Source organism: Micromys minutus (assembly GCF_963924665.1).
Source record: "Micromys minutus genome assembly, chromosome: 30".
In the NCBI taxonomy this organism is placed as follows: Eukaryota; Metazoa; Chordata; class Mammalia; order Rodentia; family Muridae; genus Micromys; species Micromys minutus.
Window position 1 is genome coordinate 7,935,774 of NC_137965.1, and position 22,342 is coordinate 7,958,115.

Genomic DNA, 22,342 nt, shown 5'->3' on the forward strand with positions numbered 1-22,342 from the left:
ACAGAAAGGGTGAGATCTTTCTGAGTGGTGGAAAGGCCAGGGCTTGGGGGACCCTGAGAGAAGGGGACAGGGTGGTCAATTGATTCGTGGCCTTGTATATGTGTCAATTTGGTTGTTACAAATTTTACTGTTCAGCCAGCTGCTCTTTGGAAAGCCAATCTGAGAGGAAAGAGAATTCGACTTGGGAAACGGGAAGAAGGTTGTTGGCTGTAGAGGGAAAGAAACAACAGTGTCTTGGGATGATGGTTGTTTTAATTTTGTCTCCTGTTGCTGTGATAAAACCCTCACCCCACCAAAGCCAGAACAGGGAGGGTTTAATTAAAGCATGCATAATTATGCTCAGCTCATTTTGTGTGCTTTAACACAGTTCAAGGTCTTAGACGAGGGAATAGTACCACCCACAGTAGGTGTGTCTTCTGACATCAATTAATATAATCAAGATAATGCCTTGATTATCCCTCAGGGCAACCTGAGCCAGACAATCCCACATTGACCCTGTCTTTTCAGGTGATTGTAGATTGTGTCAAATTGACAATTAAAACTAAGCATCTCAGGAGGTTACAGTGGAGAGGTGTGTATTGATTTCCACTGTGCTGAGGACTAGGGGCATGAGATTATGATATTAGAAGGAAGCACTGTTATGTGTGTTAAGGCTGATACAGCCTTCAGTGTGTTAATGCTGATACAGCCTTCAGTGTGTTAATGCTGATACAGTCTTCAGTGTGTTAATGCTGATACAGCCTTCAGTGTGTTAATGCTGATACAACCTTCAGTGTGTTAATGCTGATACAAGTCTATGCTGTATTTCAGCAGCAGTGTCAGGAAGGTGCTTGGTCTGTATACGGACCCTTCCATACTCCAAACACTCTATGACTTATGTAAAATAGAGCTACAGCTATTTAAGATGCAGTGGGAATGTGTTTGAAGTGAACACGCCAGAGTCTGGCAAGATATAAACTGTTAGTAAATGCTAGTTTTAGGATGAGAAGGCACAGTTTGCGGCTTGAGCCTCTGACTTCCTAGTCAATGAATTCCATCTCATTATTTCAATTTTCTGTCTTTTTGGTACTTGTTCAATCAGCATGAAGGACATGTCACATGGACCGTTACTTTTCATTCTTAGTAATGTCAATTTTAGAGCTGGAGAGTGTTCTCACTTCATCTCGCACACCAGGAGTATTCCTGAAATTCTTCCTTAGGCTGACTAAGGGGGAATGTCAACAGCAAGGTAGTCACTGTCACCCATTTCTGCTCTTGGGTTGTCCATTCAGTACCTTCTGTGCCTGGCTAGAGATGCCATGTAACCGTCCCTGCCTGCAAGAGCAGTGGGCGTCTCAACCATTCACCTTACTGAAGGGGCAAAGCCCAAGAATAGTCTTGTAAATAAGAAGGTAGAAAGATGGTGTGTGTGTGTGTGTGTGTGTGTGTGTGTGTGTGTGTGTTCCTCTTTCACAATAAAGCCAATTCTGATTCTAAAATTCAGATTACCCGGTGCTAATATTCCTAAGCATTGGCTGTTGTTGAACACAGTTTGAGGAAGAAGGGTTGTGGGTTCGATACTAGCCTGGGCTGTAGGGTAAGACCCCTGCCTCAAAGCGTAACAAGAGATGTGTTGAACGTTTGAGTTTTAGAAGAAGATATTGGCAACAGAAAGACTCTTTATTGTTGTGTTGAGGAATGGTTGTGGTAAAGCGTCCTGAGAGCGTGGGTGGGAAGCTCCTCAGTTAAGAGCGTGTGCTGCTCTTGCAGAGGATCTGAATTCAGTTCTTAGTACCAACATCGAGTTGCTTGCAACTTCTGGTAACTTCCAGCTTCAGGGGCTCTGACACCTCTGGTCCCTGTAGGCACTTTACTCATGTGCATTACCCCTGACACACATACCTATATTATTAAATCACACTGAGCTTAGTGTGGAGCCTCACATCTATAATCTGGTTACTCAGGAGGCTCTGGTAGGGGGATTACAGGGCTACTTAATGAATCCTAGGTTAGCTTGAGCTACTGAGTAAGATTCTGTTTCAGGAAACAGAAGCAAAATTAAGCGAATCACACTGAATGGCAATGAAAAATACTCCTTACACATCTGCACATTGGTCTTCCATCTTTTTGATCTTCATGTGGTCTGTGAACTGTATCTTGGGTAATCTGAGCTTTTGGGCTAATATCCACTTATCAGTGACTGCATACCATGTGTGGTTTTGTTTTTTGTTTTTTGTTTGTTTGTTTGTTTGTTTGTTTGTTTTTTGTGATTGGGTTACCTCTCTCAGGATATTTTCTAGAACCATCCATTTACCAAAGAATTTCATGAACTCATTATTTTTACTAGCTGAGTAGTACTCCATTGTGTAAATGTACCACATTTTCTGTAACCATTCCTCTGCTGAAGGACATCTGGGTTCTTTCCAGCTTCTGGCTATTATAAATAAGGCTGCTACAAACATGGTGGAGCATGTGTCCTTGTTATATGTTGGAACATCTTTTGGGTATGTGCCCAGGAGTTGTATAGCTGGGTCCTCAGGTAAGGCAAACTCTTTATCCATTAAACAATTAATTTCTCTCTCACATTTCCCCTCAGCTCTGGAAGCTACCATTCCACTTTTTATCTCTATGCATGTGACTGCTTTGATTTACAGAACAGCTATGTGTATATGACGGGCACATGTCACTTGTTACAATGACCCCAGTGTTCATTCCGGTGTAACATACCATGTAGCATATTGTTTGTCAGGACATCTTAATAGTTCACGTCTTGCTAATTCTATTGAAGAACTTTTGTGTTGCTTTGATCCATTTGCTATTAAGAATAGTAAGTACCTTTTGTGGGCATGAGTGTGTAAAACCTAAGAGTATGCTTTCAGTTCCTGTGTTTTATTTCTTATACCATTTCAGTTTGCTGTGGCCATTGTTGCTTGCGTTTTTGAGACTGGGTTGTATTACGCAGCCTAGCCTTCTGTGCAGCGCCTTGTCCGAGCCCCATCGTCTTAGAAGTTGTTTCTCTGTCACCAGCAGAAACTGCTAAACCTCTGATGAATGATGAAACATCTAGATCTTATTGTTAGGGTCACTCATCCAAACAAGAAAAAAAAGCTTTCACTGTGAATTGTATGTGACAGTCTGTGAGATCGAGGAAGGAAGGCAATAAGGAGACTGTAATGTTCCCAATGCACTGGCTGTTGCTTTGCTTTGGAGCAAAAGGACACAGGCCCTTGGCATCTCATCAGGAAGGAGATGAAGGAGACTGGACATTTCCATTCTTCGAAAAGCCACATTGCTGTGAGCTTGGGTGACTGCCTGAGGTTTGCTCTCTTGCATAAATGATTTAACCGTGAGAGTGCTCTGAAGGAAACCCTGGCCCTAGAGAGAATGCATTTGCTGTCCTTATAGGGGTGATCTAATGACAACGCTTCTTCAATCTAACAAGGCGGAAGTAGAAATAGGATTACTGGCTATAAGATCATATAGTTCAGAAAACCAGCATGAAAAGGGGAGGGGTGCCTTCGTGTAGGCTTAGATTTTTAAAACCTTTTAATTTAATACTAATTATGGTTACTAAATGCTTCAACTTCCTTTCCAGTCCACCACCCCCTAGTGAGAGTGGGAAAAGAAAGGTTAATAGGAAATGGGGTTGGTGGACTTGTTTAGAAATCGTTCTTTGGGGCTGTTCCAATCCTTGTTGTCAGCAATCCAATGGACTAGGTGTCCTAGGAAGTGGCAAGAAGCCACCAGAATATCTTGAGAAGTTCTTTGGAGAGTTACTCCCTATGAAGTCATGGAAATTGAAGATGAGCTAGCTACACAGTGAACAACGAACAAGAGCCTCCTCTGTGGTCATATTTGTGTGTGTGTGTGTGTGTATATATCTTACTCCTGAGGAGGGTGTGTCTCACTCCTCGGGCCCGGTTTTAGTTCGGAGCCTCACGGTCCAACTTGTCCGCACAAGTCCCTTTCCTGGCGGTTTTCTAATGCCTGTTCTCTGCCTCTGTCCTAGGGTGTTTCTCTAACCCAAAATCTCACATAAATACAACTCTACAGCCCGATAGCTTTTTATACAGGTTTTTATATTCAATTCTCAATCCACAAACCCTCTACACAACAAGATTACATCAAATGGACAAAGATACAAACTACCCTTCTATATGAGATATAAGACCTATAAAAATCTTTAATGTTCATAGCTATTTAATGCCAATCAATCCCACCTGGGTCTAGCTGGTCCTTGGGAAACTCCACGTTGCCATGACCTTCACCTTCTGTCCTCTGACCTCCTCAGACCTATGACCTCTTAGACCTCCCATCTCGCCACCTCCCTTGCCCCTCCCAGGCACTGGCTTTCCTTTATTTTATTAATTAAAATGCGAGGGTTCAGTTAGAGTCCCGTGACTGGGCAGCCCTTCTTGGGGAAGTGGAATTAACATTAAAATACAAACAACTTCAGGACAATCTACATCTGTGTGCTGCAATTAGTCTTACTATGCTTATGAGATGTTGGGTATTGAACCCAGGGCTTCGTGAACGGCAGGCAAGCACAATATCAACTGAGGTCGAACCCTGAGAACTATAACTTTTGATAGTGGCGTCAAGGATAAGATATTAATATCAGCACTCTAGAGGAAGGATTTGAGTTTGAAGCGGGATCGGTGTTTGCCTGCACTGTGGATGCTGTCTTATCCTTGCCCAGTACTATCAGAATATGCCTTTTAGTAGCTCATGGGGATGTTTTACATTCTGTGCCACCTCAAGTGCAGAGGTCTGTGTTATATGGGCTAATTTCTCAAGGAGATTCATGGGAAGAAATGTTTTCCCTTGACTTCTGAAGGGGAACACAGCGTTCCTTCCTGACACTTCTTTTTTTTTCAGCTTCTTATAAATATTTATCTTGGATAAAAGGTTCCATTTTAGTGGACTTGCTGTTTTGGAACTTTAATTATTTTAAATTACTTTAATCATTTTAACGATTCTTCTCCACACGTGGTGCATGTGTGTAGGCCTGAGGATTCGCTCTTCCCACCTTTGCAAGGTCCCAGGGGTTGAACTCAGGTCATCAGACGTGCAGACAAAGGGACTTTATTTTTCCAAGGCAGCTAACCAACCCCTCTTCGTGTTTATGCTTCAGTTTTAAATTATGAACCAACATAAAAGCCTTCAAATGGAGAAAAGAAAAAAAATCATGAACAATATTTAAAAATGTAAACGTATTTGTAGCAGGTGACATGCCATTAAAGTGCAGGAACAAATGCTGAACACGTCATGCTCTTCCTCAGGTTTGTGCTGTTCTTCTGTAAGTGCTAAAGTGTTGGTTGGACCGTTGAGAAAGTCTAGGGGCTGGCAGTGATCTATCTGTTCATGGTATTCTTGCACATTATTATTATTTCTGTTTTACCATTTCTATCTTCATAGCTGTCACTGTGTCTGTTAGCAGCTTTTGAATTTGTTTGCTTTGTTTTGCAAAAGTTGTAAACTGTGTGGTTTTGACGACCTCTTGCTCAGTATTTCTCTACTGAATCGAGTTGGGGATGTATGGTTTCCATGACTACCTGTTGCTCAGTGTTTCTCTATTGAATTAAGTTGGGGATTCCTTAGGCACAGTTGTTTATACCTAGTTACACCAACAGACTGAAGTGCAATACCCACTGTAAAACCAGTGACAAATACAATTAAGTGGTTCAATCTGGTGAGTTTCTGTTTCACAAATACATGAGCTCCACTGTAAACCAGAGTAGTATTCATTTGCTTCTTAATGCTCTTCTTGACTTCTGCAGGGGACCCTTCGTTTTACCTACAGACATCCAAGTATCTCCCTCCACTCTAGATCCTGCCTACCTGCTTGTAATTACAGAAACAGATGAGGCCCCTTATTCTTAGCATTCCCATCCGCATAGACAGGCGGACCTGCCATTCCAGTTGGTTTCTTGGTCACCAACCTCTCTGCTTCTTTAATATGTCAAGTGGGAAGTAGATGAAAATGCACTTTTTATAGGACAGAAGCCTTGAGATACTGCAGTACATATTTCTCATAAGACTGGGAAAATATAGAAATCAACACAATTGAGTACAAGAATTACTTAGAATCTCTTTAGAGATGTAGTGGTATTTTGTACTCGGCTTTGTAGTCATGCATGTAAAGTCATGCATGCAAGTAATGTTTAAGAAAATAAACTATTACTCAAGGGTTTTTGTCTCTCCTACTTCCCTAGCCCCCTTTCGTATTCCTTTCTCCTCAGTCCTGCAGCCTTTCAGTGGTCTATCATGGATGGTTCTGAATCCATCTTTTTTAATAGTTTTTAAAAATATATCAGTTTTAGTAAAGTCCACTTTCACCATGTTGCATGCTTGCACGGGGAAATCAAGTGCCTTATGCCACCCTCATTTCCTGTTTCCACCCATTCAGACTTGCCGGCAGCTCTTCACTTTTTCACAAATGCTATTTCTGGCCATTCACATGCCTCAAACAACAATCAGGAAAAAATCTTTCCTGAATATATTTCTACCTAACATGGTAGTTACAATTGCCTATTAATTTCAATACCTGTTTTATCCCTTTAGGTCAATAATAATCATAGCTTCTGTGTGTGTGTGTGTGTGTGTGTGTGTGTGTGTGTGTGTGTGTGTGTATGAGCGCATGCATGCAGGTGTGTGCTTGTGTGCATGCATACATGAATATGTGTGTACAGTATATAGAAGCACCTGCATATAGAGGCCATAGGATCATCTTGTGTGCTATTACTTGGGAGCTGTTTTTCTGAGACCTGGGTCTTTTCAGTCAGACTGGCCAAGGTCCTACCTGCCTCTACCTCTCTCTGGTTGGGATCCCAAGCCTGTATCATTATACTTGGATTTTTTTTAGATGTGGGTTTTGGGGAGATGAACTCAGGTCCTTATTCTTTTTATCACATGTACGTGTGATGTATATCAAGTCTCAAATTACTATCTTCTTGAAAATGCCAATGATGCTTGTTTTGGGAATCATGCATAGTAGACACTCAGTATAGCAGTTTGAATGAAACTGTCTGCATAGCCTCAAATGCTTGAGTGATTGGTGTGGAATCTGGTGCCAGAAATCCCACACAGCTCTCTGGCTAGAGAAAGGGAAGCCTCTGCCACCTCTGCTGCTCAAACAAACGGGGGGATCACCCAGCTCGGCCGCAGCTTTGCTGTTGGGTCTGTGAGACTGACTTTGCTGCTTCTGCTGCTGGGTTTGGCGGGGCTCGCGTTTCCGCTGCAGCTGAACTGAGCCAGTGAGAGGCTTCAGTATGGGATGCAAGAAGCTTCAGGAGAGGAAAATCTCTTCCCAATCAGAGGTGTTGTCAGCTCTTTAGAACAAAGGATCTCAGGTGGAGGAATGATTTTTACATGCATCTTTTTACTTTCCACCTAAGCCCCCATATATATATATATATATATACACACACACACCCATATATATATATATGTATATATATATATACCCATATATATATATATAGTTTTGCAATGGTATGAAGTCTAACAACCGGCACTTACTATTGGCTTGGCCTGAGGGCTTGGGAAGACCTTGTAGACATATTTGGGGGAGGTTCTGCTTCTTCCTGTTGCTTCTGCCTAGCTTATGTGACCTATTGGGGAGAGACTTAAGGTATGGCCAGTCCCCAAAGGGGCAGTGAGGTGCCTATGGCGAGGATTTTTGATTCATGGGAGTCCAGAAAGCTATTTCACTCACCATTCCCGGGGCTTCTACTATCTCTACCGAGAATCAAGGTTCCCAACACAGCTTGGTTGTCAGTTAGTGGAACTGTTTGGGAAGGATCAGGAGATGTGGCTTTATTGGAGTAGGTAGGAGTTAGGGGTGAGTTTTGAGGTTTTAATGCTCACCTCAGGCCCAGTGTCTTTCTCTCTGCCCGTGGATTAGGATGCCTGCCTGTGTGCCACATTTCCAGTCATGACATTTGTGGAGTAATCCTCTGAAGCTAAGAGCAAGCCTTCAGTTTAATGCTTTCTTTATAGGAAATGCTTGGTCATGGTGTCTCTCTACAGCATTAGAACAGTAACTAGGAGACTCAGTAAATGTCATTATTGGGCCTTTTGTATAGTGTTTTCTACTAAATAGGTAAGCAGCTAACTGCCATTTACTGAGTAGAAGATGAGAGTGGTACCAGCCATTTCAAAGTTTCTTTTGCTTATCCCTTTACCGGGGCAGAAGTCCAACAATCATTCACACTGTCAAATTTTCTGTTACTTTTGGTGGACAAAATTAGCTCCAAGTGCCTGACAATGAGGTATAGGAATTATCTGTCCTATACCTTGAATGGAGGCAAGTTTTAGATAAAATGTTGCCATGAATCTTGGCATTCACGAAAGTGTCAATATCAGCACTGAGCTCCTTAGCTGTCAGGAAGCCAGTTAGCAGGGGGGATGAGCCATTTCTCTCTGTCCTTCTGAAGGGCACTCGGGCTTTAGTTACAGTAAATGCAAGGATATTCTAGAGCTGAGCTGACCTTCTACACTGTCGGCTGCTGGGCACCTGCAGTGTGGTTGATCCAGATCCAGATAGTGCTGGAAATAAACTACACATCAGACCACACACAGTCTTAGCATGAGGGTGATAGGTGGCAATGCATGGTAAAATATTGAGTATGTGCTGAAATAACATCTTTGCTGTAGTGGGTTATATAAAACGTGAACATGGAAATAGCGCATATAGTAAAATAAACTTTACTTGCCTTTTTTTTTAAAGTGAGGCTAGTAGAGATCCTAAAAGTTTATGTGTCAAGCCTGGAGATGCAGGCTTCTAATTCCTGCTTCTTCTGCAGCTGAGGCTGGAGAATTACTGCCTGGAATATACTGTAAATCCAAGCCCAGCCTGAGCAACTAGCGATATTCTATCTCAAAAAAGTGGTACAAGAGCAGGGCTGGGGTGGGTGGGTGGGGAGATGGCTCAGTGGCCAAGAGCTCTGACCACACTGGCCACTTTTCCAAAGGACCCAGTTTCAATTCCCAGCACCCACATATCAGCTCCCAGCTGGCTGTACCTCCAAGTCTAGGGGCCTGGCACCCTCACCCAGAAATACATCCAGGTAAAACACCAATGCACTAAGAGCAAATTAAAACAAAACAAACAAACAAACCAGGGCTGGGTATTCTACTTGTTGATAGAGTCCTTGCCTTGAGTATGTGATGAGGTCCTACGTTAAATCTTTACCATCTCTAAAAAAAACCAAAACCAAGCCAGAAATTCTATGTTACTAGTGTGACATCTCTCTAGACGGCACAGTTTTGGCAATAGGAATTAGGGTCATGTTGTAATTGGCATCAGAGAGCTAGCACCCCTCCAGCTCATGACATGACCCTCGTGGATTTAGCAGGTAGACCGAAGGGATAGTTTTCTGTTTAACTGGTAATGTGGGGTGTCTAAGGAACATATTTACCATTCATCAGACGATCCTAGATCGGAACAACTGAGACACCCAGAAGTCTTCCGGGCCTCTGTGGCCATGAACCCTGCTTAGACCTGGGGCTGCATTTTAGGTGCTTCCCTTTCCTCTACCTGCCTTCTGTTGTCACCTGTCCTGTCCATGAAAGAACAGCAAACTTCTCAGCATTCCTAACTCATGCAGTTGTTCACTGCCAGGCACTCAGTAGAAACAGAATTCACAGTTACCTCCTGCTTTGTACCCAGACACCATTCATCCACATAGCCACCTGCCCACCCACCTGTCCACCCACCTGTCCACCCACCTGCCCACCCACCTGCTCACCCACCTGCCCACCCACCTGCTCACCCCTAATATACCCATTTACCCAGCCTCTCATTTACCCACTTATTGACTCACTCATCCACTGAGCCACCCACCATCCACCTATGCATCCATCCATCCACCTACCTACTTACCTACTCATCCTTCCAACCACCTGCCTATGCTGGATAGAGGGTTCTGAAGTGAGACATTCCCCTGGAGATATCTCTATCTCTATCATATCTCTATATCTATCTATCTATCTATCTCTATCTATCTACCTATCTACCTATCTATCTATCTATCTATCTATCTATCTATCTATCTATCTATCTATGTCTATCATCTATATCTGTATCTCTATCATCTATCATATCTATCTATATCTATATCAATATCTATATTCCTATCTATCTGTGTGTCTGTCTGTCTGTCTGATTTTTAAATAGAAAACTGAAGTCCTCCTTCTCTTGCCACAGATTTGAATGTGCCATGGCTGATTAGTTTGGCCGGGACAAGTAGTCTAGCCAGTTAGAGAGCAGAAGAGTCACCTCTGTTATCTAATGAGAAAAATATTGGTTAGCAATGATATATTTTTGCCCTACTTAAATTCATGATAAATATTAGTTGTCAACCTAAAAATTCGAAAAAAAAAATTTTTTTTTGAGAGCTTCTTGAACACAGCCTTTGACTTTTAAAAGTGATGGATAGGTGATGTTGGGTGCTGCGTGGCCGAGATCTCCTAATTCTATGGTAAGCGTTATACAGGGGTGTTAAGACAAAAGAAGTGAAATGTACTTCAGAAGACAAGTGGCAGAACAGTGCAGGGGACCCCCCACCCCCGGTCGCTTGCGCTGTTGCAGGGGGACAGTGACCAGCACAGTGGTGTGTGTGTGTTGCTCAAAGATTCTGGGCTGGTTAGATGGTGGGTAAAGTGCTTTCTGAGAAGCCTGACGATCTGAGTTCGATCCCAAGGACCTACATGATGGACAAAGAGAACCTGCTGTAGTAAGTCGTCCTCTGATCTTCCAACATCTGTGGTGCGTGTGTGCACTGACATGTATGTACACACATGCACACACACAGGATAAATGTAAAATGAGAATGTTTTGTGTATGAGCTGTATAGAAAAATAATCTTGCTATTTACCAGCAGAATATTTGCTACTGACAGTATTGTTCTCTTTTAAAATATATATATTGTCAGACACACTTTTAATCCCAGCACTTGGAGGGAGAGCCAGGTGGATCTATGTGAGTTTAAGGCCAGCCTGGTCTACAAAGTGAGTTCTGGGTTAGCCAGGGCTGTTACAAAGAGAAACCCTGTCTCGGGTAGACTATCTTTTATTAATACTTTTCAAGATGGGGAAAATATTCGTGTGTTTTTATATATAGCATCTTTAGGTAGTCCGTTCTGGCCTTAAGCTTTCATAGTCCTTCCCAGTGATGGGATCACAGACTTGGACAGCCAAGATGGAGCCTTCAAGCTTTTGTGAGAATTACAGGGTTAAAAAAACACTTATTGTGATATTTTATAAATTTATAGCGTATTTAAAGGATTCCATACAATCTGGGGAAACTTATAGAATAATTGAATTGAAATAAGGCTGGTTTATGGTGATCAAGTCTCCTAGGGATATGATTCTTTTGTTGACAAGCAGAAAGCAAAGGCTGATGTTTTTAAAACTTCCATTTGCAGAGTTTTCATACCTCTCAAACTGCTGTAGCGGAGAACTTTGCCTTGAGACCCCCTAGTTAGCAGGAATCACCATAACTGGAGGGATCCGATTGTGTAGGAATTTTACTTCCTTAATTTAACTTCCTGTTAATCATTTAAAAAGAAATCAGCAACACCCATGGCCACCCCAACCTCCCCAACCCCCCACCCTCGAGTAACCTCCTTTCAGTCTGTGCCATCACAATTGATTTTAAAAACAAATTCCCAAAAATCTGAGGGGCAGCATTTGTAAGCGTGGCTGAGATGCGCCTAACACCAGAGTCCTCCTCCTGGTAGTTTGCAACACGGTACTGAGCTTGGTGTTTCCCAGGCCGCAAACTTTCTCCTTCAGCACCAGAGACTGTTCCTAGGGCCATGGGCATTCTAGGTGAGCCCTCTACCTGTAAGTAAGTGGAATCCCTAACCCCAAGGCTTAAAGCTTTAAGCATTTATTTATTTTTCCTAAAAAGGCACCTCTAGAGAGAAGGTTTAAGGCAGTGTCAGGTTCCTATAAATATTAGTCTTTCAAGTTAAGCTTAGGTAACTCCAGAAGGTAAAACAGGAAAAGTGTAGTTTTATATTTCTCATTGCCCTGACTAGATACACAACAAACTCTAAGCATTTCAGTAGTTAGCTTGGATCATTCTGAAGGCCACCCTCTTAATGCTAAGGTTCTTTTCCTCTTTCTTTCTTTCTTTCTTTCTTTCTTTCTTTCTTTCTTTCTTTCTTTCTTTCTTTTTTTTTGAAGTGTGTGCTTTGAGTCATAAAGCACTCTTCTTGAGGGAGTCTGTCTCCCGTTGGTGTGCTTTTTGTCTATGAAAAGATCGCACGGTACACATTATTAGATGATATTTCTGTATGATATTTTAGTGCACAGCCTTTTGAACAAATGGCATGGTTTTATTTAGAGAGCGCAGAAGACATGAGTGTAGAAGGCGTGTCCTTGTCTTAGCATGGTAGGCTTACGGTCACTCACGAGCCCAGAGAATGAGGAAGTGATTTGGAGGCTGAGTGTTCTTGTTGCTCCTATAATTCTCCTCACTTTCTAGGACGTGATAACCTGCGCTTGTGAGAGAAGCTTTAATTAATAAAGGCGATCCGAGTCCCAGAGCATCCAGCCAGACATTTCTTATAGTCCATGTTTCTTCTCTGAATGTCGAACTTTGGGCCAGTCAGTTGGCCACTACTATTAAATTGTCACATACAATTCCTAAATATGATAGGAGGGTACTGCTTTCCTTTTAGAGTTTTTATTATGGCCTGCCTGTTTGTCTTTCTGTCTTTCCATCTTTCCATCTTTCTGTCTTTCTTTCTTTCTTTCTTTCTGCCTTCCTTCCTTCCTTTCTTCTTTCCTTCCTTCCTTCCTTCCTTCCTTCCTTCCTTCCTTCCTTCCTTCCTTCCTTCCTTCCTGTATATATACAGAGGTATGTGTGTGTGTGTGTGTGTGTGTGTGTGTGTGTGTTATTTATTTTTGTGTGTGCACATGTTTGTGATGCCAGAGTCAGTGTTGAGTGTCTGCCTCAGCCACTCTATTTTTTTGGGAGATGGTTCTTTCACTGAATCCTGAATTTACCTAATTCGGCCAGACCAGTGACTAGTTCTCAGCTTTCCTAACATTCCAACACTTTAATACAGTTCCTCATGCTGTGGTGACCCCCTCAATAAAATTATTTCTATTGCTACTTCATGTAATTTTGCTACTGTTAGGAATCATGATGTAAATATCTGCTATGCACATATGTGCAAAGGTCATTCAACTCACAGAGGGGTCACAACCCTCATGTTGAAATCCACTAAGTTAGACTGTCTGGCACGCAAGCCTCTGCTTCCCCAGTACGAAAATTACAGGCATACATCCACGTGCCTGAGTTTTCACATGTATTCCGAGGATCTGAACTTGGGTCTGTATTCTTTTATGGCCAGCACTTTACTTACTGAGCATCTCCCCTGCCCCTCACGACAGACTTCTAGTAAAAGATAACTTATTCCATTATACACTTGAGCTAGTGAGCCGAAGCCATTTTAAACCTTGAAGTCTTTCCTGGTGTCGTTGGTATTTCTTGTTTCACAGATGACAGCAATAAAATTCTAGGCCAGGCAGCATCGCTGGCCTTTGGATTCATATGAGCATGTCAGGAGTATTTAAGAAGAGCGACATATTTAGAAGAATTTGAATTTGGAAAAACAGTCTTAAGGGATTTAACACATTTTTCTTCTCATAATTCAGCCCCATGTCCCCCCCCCCCCGCACCCACAAATGGAGAAAGGTCACTGATAACTAGATTTGCTAAGACAGCAAAGGCTCTCAGAAGGGGATTCTGACATTTTTGTCTAATGAAGACATTGGTTTAAGTTTGGGACTCTGGAAGAATACACGTTGCGGAGGTGGATCAGCTGCATGCATTGTTCTACTGTTTCAGCCAGCATGTGATCAGCTTAATTAGATGAGGGCTTATGTGTTTCTATATTTTTTTCTTGAGAAGTTCAGCCAATCAGTTGCTCTGTTTGATGATGAGAATTGTAATAGAAACTGTTCAAGTTTTTCTCCTCAGGTTTTGTGTGTGTGTGTGTGTGTGTGTGTGTGTGTGTGTGTTTCTTTGAAGGCCAGAAGATGGTGTTGGATACTTTGAAGCTAGAGTTACAGGTGGCTATGAGCTGCCCAATGTGGGTGTTGGGAACTGAACCTAGGTATTCTGGGAGAGCAGCAGAAATTGTTCTTTCTTAGTTGCAGAGCCATCTCTCCAGTCCCCCATTTTTCCTTATATTTGCATTAATTTATTTTGTGACTATGTGGGTGTGCTCCATGGTGTGTATACAGGGATCAGAAGATAATTGTCAGGACTCTGTTTTCTCCTTTCACTGTGTAGTTCTAAGGAATCAAAGCAGATCAGCACCTTTGGCACGAAGCACCCTTACCTGCTGAGACATCTTCCCAGACTTAGCTCGAGACTAGCAGAGCTCTTGGATCTTTTTCTGTGGAACTGGAGCTGATCCCGAGGAACACTGGGCAGTCACTCTACCATGGACCACATCCCCAGCGGGGTTCTTCAAGCTCTGTGTGGTTTTCTAGGAAGATGAAGGGTAGATGAGGACATCATGACAGATTTTCAGTTGTTTCTGAGTTACTGATGAGGGATTTGGACCAGGATTATTTAGTGCATTGTGACATTGTATTAGTAGACAAGCAATAGCTAGAAGATACTAGTCTTTAAAAATTATTTTTAATTGTGTGTGTGTGTGTGTGTGTGCGCGCGCGCGCGCGTGCGCATGAATACAAGTGTCTAAAGAGACCAAAGGCCCATAGTCCCTTTGAGCTGGAGGCAGTGTTGAGCTGTTCAACCCAGGTGCTGGGACCCCATTTCATATTTTCTGGAAGAGCCCTCCCTCCATGTTCCACATGTTTTATATTTTCTATGTCATGATTGAAAAGCCTCAGGTTATATCTTGTTCATTAGCTGAATCTTTGGGGATCATGGGGTTGGAGAGGAGAGGGGGGAGAATGAGCAAAGGCATGGGTAACCTGTAGACACAGTGACTACAAATCTGTCCTCCATTTCCACTTGTTTCGGGGAAATAAATACAAAGGAATATCTGTACAATTTTGGAAGATTTTTGGATGGCTGGATATTATCTTTGATGGCCAAACACTCCATATCAGGTCCTAAGATATAGACAGGTGTTGATTTGACTAAAAAGTTATAGGCTGTTAGAGGGAACATCGCTTTGTTCTTAAAAACATCTCTTTATGTGGGACTTTAAAATTTTATGTTATTCTACAGCTGATGACATAGAAAGGTAAAGAGATAGGTGTCCCGCGCAACCGTCTCGCCTGCAAGAACGACGCGGCACACAAAATAGAATCCTTCTGCGGTAAACTTTATTAATCTGGAAAAACCGGTACTTGCTTCACGTAACGAAAAGGACGGGGAAAACCAAGAGATCCAAGGAGACGAACAAGACGAACAAGCTCCACGAGACGGCCGAAAACCAACGAGGGGAAGAGAGGAAGAAGAGGGGAAGAGAGAGGAAGAGAGAAGAGGCAGAAGAGAAAGGAAGAGAGAGAGGAGCTATCCAGCCCGTCCCCTATAAAAGGATCAGTCCTTGCCTTGGACGCGGAGCCCCCTGATTGGTTGAGACTCAGCAGGCCCTATGACGCCACGGAAGAGGCGGAACTCATGAGGCGGAAAAGTTACCCAGCCTGTGCGCACATGGCTTGTTTACTGCTAACTCCAGCCAGATATCAGCGCCATCTTGTAATGGCGAATGCGTGGGAATGTGTGGGCGGCGCCCCACAGCCGGATATCAGCGCCACCTTGTAATGACGGAAGCGTGGGAATGTGTGGGCGGCGCCCCACAGATAGGTATTCCCTTCTTTGGCCAACCTACAGAGAAAAATCTGTGCATTACTCCCCAGAACCCTACTCTTCTGGGGACTGGGGCCAGAGCTTTGGCTCTGCACATTTGCTACCACTGGGCTATACTTATATGTTAAATAATAGAATATTGTTACATTTCTGTATTTTCTGTTTTCCTTATTTTTATTGTCAAGGATTTTTTTTTTGCTTGTAGTTATTATTTTATTTTATTTTATTTTATTTTATTTTATTTTATTTTATTGAGTCAGGGTTTATCTGTGTAGCTCTGGCTGTCCTGGAATTCTCTCTGTAGACCAGGGGATATTCTTGCACTTAGAGACTCAACTGCCTTTGCCTCCTGAGTGCTGGGATTAAGGATGCATGCCACTGCTACCTGGCTGTAAAGGGTTCTTAACTGGTGTGAACAGTATAAAACCAAGAGAATATTTACTTATGTGCTTTCTATATCTTATTCATAGGATTAGAGGGCGGTGGCTACAGCAACATTTACAAAAGCCAACCTCCTTTAGAATCATAGGGCATGTTAAGCGCCCCAAACACAGATGCTTTAAATTGAATTCCTTTCAGAAAGTCTGGTGTGGTGACCGTTATCAGGTAGTTGTACCCAGTGTAACCTTGTGTTCTGGCTGTATTGTCCTTCTGGGGTAAAGGCTGGGGCATTCTCTGTGTGTAAGCAAGTCTCCTTGATTAATGACTTGGTGGCATCGATCAGATAATGTATGAAGCTGGAGTAGGGGCTGATGGCTGTCTTCACTGTCCTTTCTAGGATGCAGGTCACCTTTCAGCACCGTTAATATCAAGAGTCTTCTTGGTGTCCTTTAATACGGTTGTTCCCCTTGTGCCTTAGGGTTGCGCTCCGATTTCCTTTATGGATCTGTAAACTCATCCTTTCTTCCTGGGGCTGTTATATTTATCACAGGGATGGCCTTTCAGTTATGCATTCTCCTTCTGCCTTAGATACTTTTCTATTGGCTGTGGCAAAACACTGGAACCGACGTGGCTTATAAAAGAAGGCATTAATTTGGGACTCACAGTTCCAGAGGGTTGGAATCCGTGACCATCCTGACTGGAACCATGGTGGCAGGCAGGCATGGTGCTGGAGCAGTAGCTCAGAGCTTACGTTCCCATCTCTTGACTGGAAGCAGAGACAGAGCTACCTGAGAACGGCGTGAGCTTTGGAAGCCAGAAGACCGCCCCTAGTGACACACCTCCTCTAGCGAGGCCTAAGTACTTATAACAAGGTTCCCCTGCTGGAGGTTCTACTTTTTCTCATGAATCCAATGGGAAGGAAGCCTTTTAATGCATGGTCCTTTGAAGGGACCTTCTTTCCCATAGTATAGTAGGAGATACAATCTTATTTACTAGCAAGCGGGTTCTCACTGCCAAATAAAGGCAGTCTGTTTGTGGTGTGTGAATGGCGGGCAGGACACACAGGTCTCTTCCTGTGGTGATGTTGCCTGGAAGTGTGTTGTAGTAGGTTGGAGCACTTAGATGGACCCATGGCTTTCTGGACTATTTGGAATATAAACTGCTTTCAGAACCACTCACAGGTGGTTAACATACTACTTTTTGGTGTTCAGGCAACAAATGACGTTTGTTAGTTTCAGTAGGAAAATTGGCGAGGGCTTGAGTTACATAATGGGAAGTGATACAACTGGACTGTTGTTTTCCTGTTCGTTCATAGTTTATGCCATCATTCTGACAACCATAAACTAAATACCAGGTGTCTTAGTTACTTTTCTACTGCTTTGACAAAGCACTATGACCAATGCAGAGCATTTAATTAGAGGCTCATGGTATTAGAGGATTAGAGTCCAGGGTCATCATGACAGGGAACACTGGATCAGATAGCAGACATGATTTCTAAAGCTGTAGCTGAGAGCTTATGTCTGACTTGAAATCTCAAAGCAAAGAGAAAACTAACTGGGGGTGGAACCTCGAATCCCGCCCCAGTTACACACCTCCTCTAACAAGGCCACACCTCTTAATCCTTCCCAAACTGTTCCACCAACCAGAGACCAAGTATTCAAATATAGGAACCCGTGGGAGCCATTCTCACTCAACACATCAAGTCTTTGCAGAAAAGTTTTACTTATCAGCACAACACCTTACAATATAGTTAATATTTCCATTTTGCAGACAAGGGCTTTGAGGGTATGTGATGTAATGGTACTTAACTCAGAATCACATAAGTGGATCGGAACGTGAACTATTTGTCTGTAATGCCTGCTGCCTTTGCTGTTGGTGCCGTAGCACCATGGAGTGTCCTTGCACACTTCATTCTCTCGGCTCATTTTCAAAAAATTCGAGGGTTTTTAGCTGTTTGACGTTAGTCGTGCCTTGCACAATGAATTTGTAAATGCGGCTGGAGTTGATAATGTTTCAAAATTCTTCTGGTTTCTATGCTTGTAAAAATGTTTGTCTAGGGAGGCTGGAGTGGTTAAGAACACAAACTGTTCTTGCAGAAGGCCGGAATTAAGTTTCATCACCCACGTTTATCATGTTTATAATAGACTGAAAATGCGATGTGTGTAGTGAAGTAAGGTCTGGATTATGGCACACAAACTTGGATTTCAGAACCAGGGATGGCACCAGTGACTCGGGTGACCGAGTCTCACTTTACTGTCACAGTTGGTGGGTCCCATCAGTGGGTTCGTCAATAGCGGTGTGTTCCTTGCCTCGTGCTGCCAAGGTGGGAGGTGGTTGTGTTTATCACACTCACCATCAGTACAAACACTCATCCTGCTCTTGTCTTTTCTCTCTCCTGCAGATGAACACAATGATGTACAGAAGAAAACCTTCACCAAATGGATAAACGCTCGATTTTCAAAGGTATCTGAGATGCTGGTGGATTTTACTGTGTGGTCCGTGCCTCCTTCTGACTTGAGTCTGCATAGCTAAAAAAGATGACCAGCTCCTTCAGCGTGGTTAACCGTGAAAACTCAGGCACCCTTTCTGCCCTGTGCAACAGTGATAGGCGTTTCCTCCTGTGAATGTGGCTAATGGTATTATCTCTTCCCCGTCTCCTTCTCCAGCCTGCTCTAATCAGCATCTGTAAACACTGGAGCATAATCATTACTATGCTCAGAATTGGAGGGGGGTGGAGTATGGTAATATAAGAAGCTACACATTGGCTTTAAACGTGCAATAGTTATAGAAGGTAGGATTTTCTCCTCTCCAAGAAAATTTATGTGGGAACAGCCTTTGGGTTCATTGACTCTGAGGTAGGAAGTTGAAGAAGAAAGGTTTCTTTGGTTGTCTTTAAGCTAGTCTGGAAGCTCCTTTTAAAAGGATTGCTTTATTTTATATGTCTTGCCTACATGTATGTGTGTGCAGTTTTCATGCTGACACCCTCAGAGGTCACAGGTAGGCATCTGGTCCCCTAGAACTGGAGTTACAGAGGGCTGTGAGCCATTACCTGGTGCTTGAGCTGAATTGGGCTCTCTTGTGTGGGGATAATCTCTTGAAAGCTCTTTTAAGTGAAAGTGGTCTATATTCCAAAGTTGTAAAGTCAGAGCCAATGGCACTGCATTTTTTTGAGGGAGGGTGAGTATGGTTTAAGGTGACTTTAAGTCAGGACAGTTTAAAAGCTGCCCCATGTCTCACAGGTCTGGTAAAATGGCACATGATACTTGGAGGGCTACGGCAGGAGAATCACTTGGCCCAGGAGTTTGAGGTCAGCCTGGGCAGTATTAGGACACGCCGTCTACTAAAAAACAAAGCCAAGTACATACCTCCAGGCTTACGGTTTATTACTTCTGCCGTGTTCCTTAGGTCTTACAGATTTTTGTTAAAGGATGTCTTATCTTTTCTCTGAGAGTGGAAGGGGTGTGAAAACGCACTGATAGAGGAGTGAGGACTGTAGAGTTTTGCACCATGGAGCTGGCTTAGTGTGCAAAGATGCCTTCGGCCAACACTCAAGCCTTGAGTTCAATCCCCAGGACTCACACGGCTGAGGGAGAGAATCCTTGTCACCAAGTTCTCCTTCTACCCCTACATACTCATTTCCCTCTCTTCCTGCATGCATATTGCATATACACTCACACACTCATGTACACACACATACACACACACACACACAACACCAATAAATTAATAAGTAAATAAATGCAATAAAATGAGTCACTAAGCAGTAGGTGTGTACCTCTGTGTGTGATCATTTGCAAAACTGTGCAGCATGACATCAGTATTTTATATAGTATATAAAAAATAATTCCGAGAGCAATGGAAGTTGCTTCACGACTGACAGCTTCAGGTGCAGGGTTGTTCTAAAACCTTGGCAGGTATTTTTTGGCAATTTTTAAATGGTTTGATTCTGTAGTGGCAAGGGACCTGTGACATGGATTTGGCAGTATTCACAGTCCAGGCTCTGTGTGTCACATTCCCAGCAAGGCTTAGGGACCGGGAGGGCGTGGCTAGAGGAATTCCTTCCCTGCAGTCTCCTGAGAAATCATGTGGGTGGGATTATCCGGCCTGGCTATTACTGAGGTCGTGGTTCCTGCCGGGAGAGATGAAGTTCCTGGACAGTGCTTAGTGGTTTGGTTTTGTGCTCCCACAGAGACTGAAGTCTTGCTTTGCTTAGAGAAGAGATCAAGAGAGGGATGGCTTTGAAGACTTATCAGGTTGTTTCCTGTACAAAGTCATTCATCTAAGACATCATGAGGATGTTGACTATAAGGAGGGGCATTCCAGACAGGGCCTCAGACTTCATGTCCTGTTTTCCTTCTTCTACTGGCTGTAGTCTACAGGTGGGCAGGGGAGGGCACATTGAGTTTCTAGGCTTCGGAATTCTCATGCAGTTTAACTCTCAGTGGGGTTGGAAAGCTTGCATTTCCATTTTTTTTGTGTGTGTGTGTATTTTTCATTTTTATTGAGAAATCCTGAGGCTAGTGTGATTTTCCTTCCTTCCTTCCTTCCTTCCTTCCTTCCTTCCATCCATCCATCCATCCATCCATCCATCCATCCATCCATCATAATCAATCAGTCAGTCAGTCAGTCAGTCTGTCTGTCTGTCTGTCTCTCACATAACCACTGAACTCTGGACTATAATTATTTTGTGTGTCTGCTGGCTCTCTTCACTACGTCTCTTCTGATTTGCATGTGGCTTCTCTCAAGGGAGACAGCGAAACTGTTGGGAAATGCATCCTGACTTTGAGCCTGCATATTCTTTGGCTCACTTGCAGAGCTTCTTATCTGGCAGAACCGTGAGCCCACAAATTACAGAAACACTTTCATCAGTGTGGTTAGCGGAAGAATGTGCAAACTTGAAAATGCAGAGCGTTGCGCACGTTTCCGCTTTCCTCCTTGTAAAGGGCAAATTCCCATAGGTTTCAATTGCAGACTTTGGAATTCACATCTACCGAAGAACAGGAGGCAGGGCTGTGAAACCTCCATCCTGGATTCTGATGCTCACATGCAGTTTCCCTGTACACAGTATGTGTACATGGATGTGCATGCCCTGCTGTTTTCTGCTCCTTGAATCTTGGAAGTTAATAGTCATGAAATTAGGATCTGGAAAAGAAGATGCTGCAGAGGTGTGGTCGAAGCAGTAGGGAGCAGCATCCCCTGTAGATGGTTTGTTCCCCTAGTGAGTATTATCAGAGCAGGCTCCCTTGAGCTGACCCATGGTGCTACCCGTTGGGTCTGATACTCGTTTAATGTCAACACAGCTAACTGTTTGAGAGCTGTATGTAATCTTCCTATAAAGACATTTCAATTTTTAACAGTTCCCCAATACCAATGAGAAAAAAATAAACAATAAAATGTCCACATTCTTGACCACCACCTTTAGGATACTCTGATAGTTCTTTTGTAAGCTTGTTTGCTTTCTTTGTTCCTTCCTTCCTTCCTTCCTTCCTTCTTTCCTACCTTCTTCATTCCTCCCTCCCTCCCTCCCTCCCTCCCTCCCTCCCTCCCTCCCTCCCTCTTTTTCTCCCTTCATCCCTCCCTTCCTTCTTTCCTTGCTTCTTCTTGCCTAAATTCTGATTTTGTTAAATTAAAAAACTCAGGTTTTGTTTCAGTGTGTGTGTGTTTGTGTGCGTGCGTGTGCGCGTATTTATGTGCTCATATATACACATACGTGGAGACCAGAAGACAACATGTGGCATCACATATTCCCTTTGAACATATGAATCCTGGGGACAGAATTCAGGTTTCCAGTCTTGGCTGAACATGGCTTTGTATAAAGGCATTTGAGCTATTAGCTGGCCCCACGTGACATTTTAAAAAATTATATTTTTATTTAATGTGTGTGTGTGTGTGTATGTGCGCACGCTCACACTTGTGTTCTTGTCACGGAGTTCACAAGTCCTTACAAGATTTACTGTTGACTAATCCCGTATTTCATTTGGTTGGGGCTCTGCCCTACTTGATCATTGCCTGTCATTCCTCTTATGAGTCTGTAAGCCTATACACAAGACTCATTTGCCTGGTGTGATGGTCTAGAAAATTACCAGTGCCACACAGGACAATTCGGATTTTGAACCTGTCTTATAGACACGAAGCCCTGTCTTGATTTCTACATGGCCATGTTGTGCTGGT

At 43.1% G+C, this 22,342-nt stretch overlaps 1 protein-coding gene across 5 annotated transcripts in view; it reads left to right on the forward strand.

Moving 5' to 3' along the window:
- The window catches only part of UTRN (utrophin), a gene marked incomplete at its 3' end in the record, with an annotated part of 456,405 nt that overhangs the window by 84,702 nt on the left and 349,361 nt on the right, over positions 1 to 22,342 (forward strand). For all 5 annotated transcript variants that reach the window (XM_080941517.1, XM_080941518.1, XM_080941516.1 and 2 more), the window contains one exon: positions 18,573 to 18,634. In XM_080941517.1, the coding sequence (XP_080797643.1) occupies positions 18,573 to 18,634 (62 nt within the window). The remainder of the gene's footprint in view (positions 1 to 18,572; positions 18,635 to 22,342) is intronic.